The sequence below is a fragment of the Panulirus ornatus genome, chromosome 38, assembly GCF_036320965.1.
Source record: "Panulirus ornatus isolate Po-2019 chromosome 38, ASM3632096v1, whole genome shotgun sequence".
In the NCBI taxonomy this organism is placed as follows: domain Eukaryota; kingdom Metazoa; phylum Arthropoda; class Malacostraca; order Decapoda; family Palinuridae; genus Panulirus; species Panulirus ornatus.
This window is the reverse complement of record NC_092261.1, coordinates 5,661,086-5,673,262: the sequence shown is the minus strand read 5'-3', so window position 1 is coordinate 5,673,262 and position 12,177 is coordinate 5,661,086. Positions and strand designations below refer to the sequence as shown.

General features: G+C 41.4%; 1 protein-coding gene across 3 annotated transcripts in view; it reads left to right on the top strand.

Moving 5' to 3' along the window:
- The window catches only part of LOC139760970 (lachesin-like), a 233,533-nt gene extending 231,073 nt beyond the window's left edge, over positions 1 to 2,460 (top strand). For all 3 annotated transcript variants that reach the window (XM_071684752.1, XM_071684750.1, XM_071684751.1), the window contains one exon: positions 1,378 to 2,460. In XM_071684752.1, coding sequence (XP_071540853.1) covers positions 1,378 to 1,466 — 89 coding nt within the window. In that variant the 3' untranslated portion in view covers positions 1,467 to 2,460. The remainder of the gene's footprint in view (positions 1 to 1,377) is intronic.
- The last annotated feature ends 9,717 nt before the right edge of the window (positions 2,461 to 12,177 follow it).

Below are 12,177 nucleotides of genomic sequence, written 5' to 3'. Positions count from 1 at the left end.
CTCGACAGACTTTACCTTCATAAAACATAGCGTAACCCGATTTCTACACTATACAGCATTCTAATTCTTCTCACACCTCCAAATTTACTGTCCCTACCAAACACTACAATACTGTCGCACTACTAACCACTCTCCATAAGAGAAACACCCAATCCTCAATACCGCACCTCCCAAACTCGAGTTCCTGTCACGGCAGAAGCTACCACACCCACCCCTTCCGCAGCAATGAACAAGAGGTCCTCAGCCACAGCCTCTCCATAACACATGCACTTCACCGTAATTTCTCACTTATCCTTAAGCCGTCTCCTCGTGGTACCCTTAACTAGACACTCATCTCTTAACGAGTTTGCTGGCATTTCATTCTTCAGAATCTTAAAACATCTTTCGTCTTATCCAACACAGCCATGGACAACCTATATATATATATATATATATATATATATATATATATATATATATATATATATATATATATATGTATATTAACCTGTCACACCGTTGCTCTCTACTCGACCTATTTCCATACTGAAGGTCGAAAACATTCCCCGATATTCCCAGTCTACCAGACCTTCTATTATCGAGATCCGTCATCAGGGGGTTCCTCCCAGACCCATCTCTTCCCACAGTGGCATTAGTCGTGTGGTGAACTTCATCCTACGCATGTCTGAACCCAGCTGTCAACACTAATCCAACCCACACTCGACAGGCATCACACTCTCGCTCATTTTGCATTCATCCTACATTTTTTCTGTGTAGTCGTCTGGTCCCGCACATTTCTTTTTGTGTCGAGTAAAGTACAGCTCTTGATGTACGAGGCACGTGCACACTGCAAAGTGTTATGCATAATCTATTCTGTTTTGATGTGCAAAGCAAAAGCATGCGGAAATGACACGTTACGAGCACCTTCTCTCTCTGGGTGTGAAAAACAGCGGAGCCTAAAGGAAGTGTTGATATATATATATATATATATATATATATATATATATATATATATATATATATATATATATATATATATATATATATATATGAGAAAAGACAGCACGATAAGAAAAAAACGTATAGTTTCTGAATTTCAATATCAATGGTTCTGTCCTACTGGGAATAAAGGAACCTAATTATACACCCTCGCCAAAGGTGACTTATCACTCGCCGTGTGCTCTCGAGTAGGCTAAGTTCACTAACACCTATAAATATATATATATATATATATATATATATATATATATATATATATATATATATTTATATATATACGGACTAGTTGTTATAGTTATTAATTGTTTTATAATCACTAATCTCATCATTTTCTTTCAGGATATGAGTATAAATAGTCCACCTGGGTTTCTCAAATAAGATCTCTCTTCCATCTTACAGGCTACGGGACGAGACCGTCTTGCGGGGCGGGGATCGTGCTCCTCTTGGTAATTACCCAGCATCTGTGGTTATTTGATCTCTTCCTCTAGTTGGCAACTGTGGTTATCTCGCCCAGAAGCGACGAGATCCTGGCCTCGCCTACTCTCGCCTCATCCTCCCCCGCCACCAAGTCATCAAAGGGAACCAGGATCCTCTTCCGTTGCTCGAGTATCATTCATCCCCCAAAAATCAGGACATTTTAGATTCATATCATAGGTTATGATTACCCCCAACTCCTCTCCCTTACCCTGCCTCCTCCTCCCTCCACACACACATACTTCACCCTCGAAACTATACGACAGTGTAATATCATCATCCTCATCATCACCATCATCATCATCATTTTCATCATCATCATCGTCATCATCATCATCATGTTCAAGTGATGCTACAGAACTCTTGCTTTATATATACATATATATATATACTAACAGGCTGAGAAAGAAGCAGCCTGTTATCTTGTTGGAAGTGGATTGATTTTGTAGTTTAACTAAGCCTCCTGTAGAGAGAGAGAGAGAGAGAGAGAGAGAGAGAGAGAGAGAGAGAGAGAGAGAGAGCAGGGCTATCTCAGGCAACAGATTCAGGATTTTGGGTTTGTTAAAAAGCCATCTTTAGAATCTGGTCAAATGTGATTATTGGCCCTCGTAGCTTTAGAGCCATCAAAGACACTCTTGATTTCAAGGGTTGCACATACAGGTCTCGCCTCTTATAAACGAAGCCGAGACTCAAAGAATCAGGGTACATGTGTGTGTGGGGTGTCTGCACGAACTGGCTTTCCAAGTGAAACCCCGCCAGCCACCATCAGAACCACACTGTCCGTGGCTATTGGGAACTGACGCGTGTCTCTCTCTCCACACGGCCGCCATACTCAAGCTAAATGTGTGATGATGGATGAGACGTTCCCCCAAGTATATGTTACGTGTTTTTTTGTTCGTCCACACCACCGTGATGACGCCGACGGATCTTACCGAAATCCAAACGCCTCAATATATATATATATATATATATATATATATATATATATATATATATATATATATATATACTTTTCTGGACTACAAACTTGTGACTGGAACAATATAAAGAGTGTATCAAGTGATATTATTCATACTCACAGTTGACTGATGATGTGTAATAACTATAACCCGGGGGAAGCAACAATGATGGAATGTGAGGAAAATGTTACCAACAGCATCATGAAGGACCACTGGAATTGCTTCGTGTTAAGGGAATTAGGTGTTCTATGTAAATCTGTCATGGTGTTTACCTCAGGATTGTCATTTTTTCATTTACGTGTGTAAATGATTATTTTTGCCCATTTCTGACCATTTGTCTGTATGTCTGTACATGTTCTACATGATAATCCAATTTTTCATATGTGACTATGCCAACTTTTGTTTCGCTATATCTTTTTTGTTTTGAACACACACACACACACACACACACACACAATATATATATATATATATATATATATATATATATATATATATATATATATATATATATATATATATATATCAATTAATCACATTATCTTGTTTTTATTTAATCAAACGAACAATTAACTCTCTTCCGTAAACAAAAAACCCTTACATGTGTTTATCTATGCGCTATACACTATAACTCTCTTAAATTACCCGATCCACACACAATCACACACTCTACGCAGATGGCTACTGAAGCACGAACAGATGGCACAAATTAGCCTGTTCCACAACGAAACTTTCCATCACCAGCTGGCTATGTCATAGGTGTCCCCCTCCCCTTAAAGAGAGAGAGTGAGTAGGTCAAACTCGACGGAAGCATCGGGTCCACAAGGAAGACTCAACCTTCCATTCGTAGAGACGTGTCTCCCTGGCATCCCCCACGTCCCACACCTCCCTTAACATGAACACAATTCATGTGAAGTGACAAACGCTGTTCTCTGGACGGCCGGATGTGTATGAACGGTGACGAGGAAATATTGCTCAGATTTCTCTCTCTCTCTCTCTCTCTCTCTCTCTCTCTCTCTCTCTCTCTCTCTCTCTCTCTCTCTCTCTCTCTATCTATCTATCTATCTATCTATTTCGTCCTTTCATCCTTCCCCGCTTCCTTGCTACTCACGGAACCTCAATTCATGACTGGTGGTGCACCATGGTATGATGACTGGGTGGAAGAATCCAAAGTTTGCGATCATAGGAAGATTCACAGATGTATTCCACAAGTTCCTACGAACAGCGTTTGTCACACAGCTTCACACCCCGTCACGTCAGCTAAATGGATCACTCCATTTCACTGTTTCCATTTAAAGGATTAATATAAAATGGTTATGGATATAATCGGTTCGTAAAGATGATATATATATATATATATATATATATATATATATATATATATATATATATATATATATATATATATATATATCACAAATGAATATTTATCATTGTTGTGAGGATGTAGTACAGTAGTGTTTTTTTAATAAGGAAAATTTTGTTTATTAAATAAACTGTTGTTGAGGATAGAGTTTATGATGGGGTACAGATTTTTTTTTTCTTTCTTTTTTTTTTTTCTTGAGGTGGGGGTGGGAGTGTTCGAAGTGAGGAGAAAGTTACCATTGTATCAAAGGTTACATGACGGCGACGTGACACTATGGACGGCGACTGGTACTCCCATAGTACACCAAGTACCAGTGTGTAGAGTAGTAGTGGATACAGAGACTATTTTGCTATAAATGTTTATATATTATAATAAAAATGCTTTTCATGTAACGTGTGTCTGGATTGATTTCAACCCCTCCTGATGACAGACCTTCACATTTTTGTCCTAAACCAGGTGGGATTTTTTTTTTTGGGGGGGGTGGAGGATTATAGTGGATTATATTGAGTGAAAATATTTAAAACATACTTGTCCCATCTCAAAAATCATCAATCAAAGTAACGAAAAAAACTATAATGCATTTCCTTGGTAAACTGAAAAAAAGGAATACGAATATCTGACATGATCAGTGATGCATGTCTTCCACTGTGAAAGATATCTATCCATTTCAGTCAAAATACGAACCAAAAAGAAATATTCTTTGTCCTCTGAAACCATGCACCAAAAATTATATATGTATATATATATGTATATATATATATATATATATATATATATATATATATATATATATATATATATATATATATATAGAGCACAAGAGAAATTCCTGAATATGAATCAGTACATGGCGTACATGAGTCAAATCGCATCAGAGATACAGACAAAAAGGTATTACAACCCTGGGTGTTCCTGGTTACACAACCCTGGGTGCTCCTGGTTATACAACCCTGAGTGTTCCTGGTTCTACAACCCTGAGTGTTCCTGGTTTTATAACCCTGAGTGTTCCTGGCTCTACAACCCTGAGTGTTCCTGGTTCTACAACCCGGAGTGTTCCTGGTGTTGTTTTACCTCACGTGACGGTCACCTGGGACCCCACCCCCACTGGAACGTTCAGCCACACCCAGTAAGATTATTCACACTGTGTGAAGGACGTGAACAAATACGTCTATCTTTTTTTTTTTTTCCACCCCAACATTCTAATTCTCTCTTATCTTTCATGACAATCCTCTTTCTCTTTTCCCTATTCTGTGTACCGTCAGTGCTCTTCGTGTACTGCATTTACACTCCGACTACCCCTCCTCCCTCAATCCCCAGCGCCTCCCTCCCTTGTAGCCCGAGGTAAGGGTAACCTAAAATAGGCGCAAGCTTCTCACCCTAATGGTATTCAACATCCCTGTGATACCTTGCGCATTCTGAAGGCCTCGACACAGGCCTCTGTGGAGGTCTATTGTGATTCACTAAAGCATCAAATGAGGGGCGCCAGTTAAAAGTATTAGTCTCAGGAAACACGAAGGTAGAAAATACGAGGTAAAGTCTGTGGCGGCCGTCAGAAAATGCCTACCAGCCCGGCTTTCCTATGCATCCCACCGCAAAACATTTGGTCACTGTGGTTATCGGTTCTCTTAGGTTTTCCCAACCCTGACTTGCTGAAAAAGGCAGCGAGTCATACATAGTTCAACTCTCCAACCGATACAAGTCGACTTTTGATCAAGATATGAAGCTATCTACACACACATACACACGCGCACACACACACACACACACACACACACACACACACACACACACACAACTTTAGATATCAACCAACGCTGTCATCAAGTAGTGTACACATGAGTGGAGATGAGGAGAGGTGTTTACCTGGACCAGGGAAACTCGCTGAGAGCGGCCATGAAGGAGGTAAACATATGCAGTCAAAACGTTGTTGAAATCTGTGTTATGTTAAATCACAGTTCCTATAAAAACTTACCAAGACGATTGTAATAATCAAAACAGAAGAAAATATAACGTTTACATTCTAATTCAACCAAAGAGATTCCTGAAGTATATCTTGAGAATCTGACCTGTGATGAATCTATCTCCAGAAAAAAAAAAAAATCCAAGACGAAAAATAAACTGAGAAAAAAGAAAAAAAAGTTTGATCATCGACTGCCATGATGTATCGGGAATATATTACAAAAAACATATCTTACAGGCCAGTTTAATAGCGTAAAGTGATTAGAATGCTGTTGACATAGGCAAGAAGGTATAATCCTCGAACTGCAAGAGATTAATCCCACTAGGGAACACTCGTGTGTTGAAAAAAAAAAATGACAATTCCCGTAGCTCGTGATCACGGCGTCTGCCTTAAATAACCGCCTCTTCACGCTCCACACGCACAGCTTTGCTCAAGTGATTCATTAGCGTCGTCCGTTCATTCTCCTCTCAGAGCCAGGGTTCGAATGTTTCCCTACTTTGAACCCTGTCATCTCTCCCTCTTCACAGAATCGTACTCACATTACCTTACTGTTGTCCCTGTTTATTCCATTCGAATGCCCTTTGCTCACATATTGCGGAGGCCTCCCTACTTATTCTCCATTCAGAGATCCGCGTCACTTCATTCAAAGGTCCCGTTCACTCCATTCAAAGATCCTGAGCTCACTCCATTCAAAAGGCCCCACTCCGTCCATTCAAATGAGCACAGCGGCTTTGACAGTAATATAATTGTCTTCACGTATTGAGTCTGTGCTGAGAAAGATTGCAAGATGAACTGATGTATCTCCTCACAATACCTAACTACAACGTACCTCGTCACTCCACACACTACCAAATAACCACGTCATCCAACGATGCCACCTCACCCTCAACCTCACCCACCAATACTCATGTATGAAAATGTTTCCCTAAAACCAAGTATTCCCAATCACGCATTCCGTTTTCACCTCACACTTTGACCCGAGGGCACGCGTGCATTAACTGCCCCACACTACTCACAAGTTGAAGTGCTCGTGGTGTCTCACGAGACGACCCTCATCACCGCTCTACTCACAGAGCCCGTGCTTACAGTGTCTCATTGATCCATCTCCCTTACTGCACAGGCAGAGCCTGTGTCAAAAGAGTCTCTCTCTCTCTCTCTCTCTCTCTCTCTCTCTCTCTCTCTCTCTCTCTCTCTCTCTCTCTGCCACCGACCAGGGAGAAATATTACCCGTATTACCCGCCAGGGTTTCTGGAGGGTTGGGTGACGGCTGCGCAGTAAGCTAGGACATCAGTGGCTGTCAGGCGTCACTCCCTTTAATCCAGGCAGCTGCTCTCTCTCTCTCTCTCTCTCTCTCTCTCTCTCTCTCTCTCTCTCTCTCTCTCTCTCTCTCTCTCTAATCCACACGTGGGCTGCTAGCTTTCAGTTCACAAATAACCAATCACTCCATCTCATACGTAAACACTTGACAAGACGTAACTTATATAACTCGCTCCTTGTAACTATACCTTCCTGGTGTGAGTCGCTTCGCGTTATTTCTGCCTTTAGGCAAAGTCTCGTCGTAAGTACTCGTAAGTCAGTGAGTGAGTAGGTACTCCACTCTCAAATCCTGTTTGTGGAAGGTTCCGTGAGAATGAGTGTAATAAACTCCAACCACTAGTAAACACACTGCTCACAAAGCCTCACTACTGTACCACCCCTCGGAGACTCGCATACATCACGCTCACAAGATATGAGCAGTGTACAACATCGTCTCCATTTTAAAGTTAACGAACACCTAAAACATTACGTGAAAGCTTTTCATTAAGGACAGCCACTCTTCCCCCACATCTGTCATTATAGTTAATGCCAACTATGCTGGATTTGGTCATTACGGATTTGCTCAATAATGATGAGTGTAACACGGGGGCACCAAGCGATGAATTATTTGCACATTAGGTAAGCCGATTAATGTGACCAGAGACAAATGTGTATTTCTATTTTCGCGACAACTGAAATAATTCGCGTGTTATAAAATGCTACGAATTTCTATAAGGGAAGTTGTGTACATTCCCATCATAAAAACCTGATGGAACCAGTTATCCACAGTCGAGATCGCAATGACTGACCTAGTATTAATCTAGTGTCAATATTGCTTTTTTTTCTTAATGACAACGAGTTTTTCTTTTAATGTAATCCTTGTAAAATGTGGAAACAACAAGTAAAACTCGTTTATCCTTGTTGAGCGAACGCTCGCGTATCAAAGACAAATATTAAATACCGTTTTGCGTCGCAAGTGTTTAAACAAAATTAAAAGCACGTGTCATAAGTTTATTTTTTTTCAATTAAACCATGTGCCATAACTTAATTTTTCCAATTAAACCACGTGTCATAACTTTATTTTTCCTTGTCCTTTCTTCAACAGCTGTGACGCAAGCCTCCATTCTAATAAGAAGAAACCTACGCAAGCCATTATATTCTTAAGAGGAACTCCGTCACAAATCTCAGGACTTTCATAATAAAATGAAACGCTAAGATTAATGGAAGCGAACATGGAGATTGTCACAAGTGGGTCCATATCACTAGGCCAAGAGAATCGTCTCTGAAATGGTCGTAGATTGTCTGTGCGTCTGCAACACATTCTAAACATAAATCACAACATATACAAATATATACATACATATATATATATATATATATATATATATATATATATATATATATATATATATATATATATATATACTGTACTGACATGCAATATTGCATTTTGAAAAAAGAAAGATAAATAGCTGGAAGTAACTACCCTTTTTACATTATCAAAAAACAGAAAAAATATTTTTCTTTCCAGGTGCGACGGAAAGTTATACCTCGCTTATTTTGATTAATGTACACTGAGGTCACAGTACAGTGTTGATACATATATTTCAAAGAAAACATTTGTAGTTCCATGAGAGTACAGCTCAAACATGTAAGACCCCTTCTATCTTTGACGAGGTTACAATAAACTAAAAAAAAAAAAAAAAATATAACAATAACACATAATTCTCAGGTCTGTGGATTTAAACGAATGAAGAAAAATAGGCACATGACAGGTGCTGTCCACCTTTAGTCGTTTAAAAGCACTGTGATTAAACGCTAGGTCCTGCAGAAGCCAACAGAAGCTTTGTTATGATGGGTGATAAATGACGTCGTTATCTGACTCGCATCTGGTAAGGATTCTAAACTCGAGGCCACAGCTGGGGGGGGGGGGGTCCGAACGCACACACCGATATGGGTATTCGGCAAGTGACGTGTTCGAAACGATAGATTGTGATGATCAGAAATTCGAACACCAGTTGCCCCAACTCCTTATCAATGGTATGATGAGATTAAATCTCTTGCACCACCATGGGTTTGCCAGGAACATATATACTTAAACGATTATATCTGAACAACTCTCTTTGGTGTTGTTTCCCGTTACAAAATTCATTTTAGCCACAACTAGGAGGTGCCATTCTAGTAGCCGTTCCGCAAAATTTGATCCTAATAACAAAGCATTTATCACCGAAAAGAAAATGTTGGGGAGGATAACCAACGTAGACTGTGGCCTTTACAGACATCATTTATTACTGCTTAGGACGGCGGATGAGATGACAAAGTCATTTACCGACGTAGATGTGTGTAAATTAACTGAGGGAAATCGTGTGATATAAGCGTGTGAATGAGGAGCCATGACTTGAACAAGAGATTTCTGCAACCTGAGCGGGTCTGGTGAACCCTGCATGAAAGGCAGAGAGTAAGGTATGTCTGGCATGGCTGGCTGTAATGATAGGGTACGTTGTGGTCAAGCTTGTGAACGTTGGTTCTGTTTACGTTGATATGCTGAGGAAAGTACCTGACTTTTCAAGGATTTGATCCAAAAACCAGCCATTTCCAGTCCCGATCCGTGTGTACATTCGTTTTTTTTTTTTTTCTTAAGCTGAGTGTTTATATAACGTAGAAACAAATGAATAGGATTTTCTGACTTGAAATTCAGAAATGTTCCTCCAGCTTTAAGTACGTCTGCACGAACAGATCAAATCTATGATTATCAGGGAACGCGTCTGCTGAACCGTGAATCATACCAGTGGTCTTGAGCAATCCATCATACACACGCAGAAGTCCGCATTTTGTTGAAATGGATTTCTTTTTTTTCTTTATCATGACACTCGATCCCAACCCCCACAACCTGACGAAGGGCAGCAACGCCGAAGGGCAAACTAGTGATACAGTCTCACTAATGTAATTGTCATCACTGCCATCAACAAGTCCATCAATATGTCAGGCCGACGTTTTTACTTAGGAAGCGGCATGGGTAGACAGACATCAAACTGAAGTAATAGATTACCTGTTGAAATGTAAACGCCAATCATCTATCCATCCTGCTGTGAGTGAGTGACCTTTCAGTAATACGGGTTTAGTCTGTGTGAAATGATTTCATTATATGTATTCGTATGCGCATGTGCATTCCCATGGCAGCACAAGTGCAGGACTACGAGATGAAGAAGAGCTGGTCAGCTGCAGAACGCTCATGTGGCACAGCCATAGGAAGAGGGACGTGACAGTCACACAACACACGTCACCTAATTCTCAAACTCCAAGCTTTGCCCAGCTCAGAAAACAAGAGGCGTCCTGTGTTGCTTCCCATTGCCCATAACTACTACTTTGCCTTAATGTCGACCTGTAATGACAGATCTGGCTCAGTCGTGACCCATGAATTTGTCACTGTTCCTCCATAGGTCTGGCTCATTGGTGACTCTCATGAATTTTGTCACTGCTCGTCCTGGTGATGGATGGAGACCAGCTCCCACGGTTTAATGAAACGGTTTTGGGGGACCACTACCAGGGCAAGTTCAGAGGGAGACGCTGCAGCTTGTTTTGACCATCGCCACTACAACATACGCTAACACCCCTCAAACACGAGAAACAACCTTACGTCGTAGGACTCAGAGCACATGTTGCCAAGCCCGGAATCAAAGAATCATAAGTAAGTTTGAAGTCTAATTGGTCTATGAAGACACCATCACTCTCTGGATAATCCCAAAATACTCCTATCTGATATTGTACAATATGTTCCGTGGTCAGGTCTGCGCTGTCAAGAGACAATCATGCTTCCACAGCTCGAGTTCCGACACGATCATACTTCCAGTTCGTGTCTTTAGTAAACATAGCCGCGTCCTGTGACGGGAGGCAAAGCCATTCTGTATACCATGCGGTGACCCTACTAACGCGTGTTCCGGTTCCCGCCAGAGACAGCGCCCTGAGTTGTATATTGCCAGTGTGTTAGCAGTCGCTATTGTCCCTGTAATGTGCCTGTCTCCCCGGACGTTATCTCCCAAGATTTAGGGACAGAGGCAAGGCACATCGCCATCCCGCGAAGTCCCCTTAGTTAACACACAGTCCAACGTCAGTAATGTTTCACAGCTGGTCCTCCTATCCGACATGACTGTCGTCCTAGGTGCTGTAGGTGATGGGTTGGCTGAAGGTTGTCTAAGAGTATTCCGTCGGAGAGGATAACCCATAAGGTATATTCCGAGACCACGTCAGCTCATTAGCCAGAGTGATAGCCTCGACTTCTCACGTGAATTAAAGCTCAAGTCAGAGCGTAATACAACGACGCGAGCAGCACTGATCGACTGGGATGCCTGATTGAAATAACACCTGTGTTGTCTTCGACAGCTTCCTCAGGCTGTGACTTCGTGGTGATGACGCTGGGGGTTTCTTGTCATCAATTCCGTAAATCCACTTTTCATTCACAGTGGGACGTGCTACAGCGTCAATCACTCGTCGAGTCTCTGTGTTGCTTATCGAATTCAGTTTCTTTCCATCTGCAATCGCGTGTTTCAGTCTCGACATTGACCTCCCTTGCCACGTCAAAAACCCAATACAGACGTGGGTTCATGGACTCTCTGACTCTCTCTCTCTCTCTCTCTCTCTCTCTCTCTCTCTCTCTCTCTCTCTCTCTTCTACGTCCTTCTAAGAAGCTCGCGGTACTGTTGTACCCTCCATGAAACGTGTCCCCTGGTAAAATTTATGAGGCAGTGGCCTTCCCCGGGTAAAGTATGCGATAATAGCTTTCGAGAATGTGTTACCCTCTGAACCTTGAAATTGGGGGTCCTCGGTAATCTCGCACGTGCACGTGCTCTGTTGTCCTCGTAAGGGATTTACTGACAGAGCAATATTGTAATATTAAGTTTAGGAATCCCTACACAAGTACTGAAAGTCCATTATGCCAGAAAGTGAGTGAGTCTGTGTGTGTGTGTGTGTGTGTGTGTGTGTGTGTGTGTGTTTGTGTGTGTGTGTGTGGTGCGAAGACACTTAAGTATTTAGTACCACTAATGGGTAGGTGTTCAACGCTTTCGCTGCTTGAGCGTCTAATGCATTCGCGGACAACAGGTAAGTGCGGTCATGAGCAAGATGCCCAGCGACAAACACTGCATGAG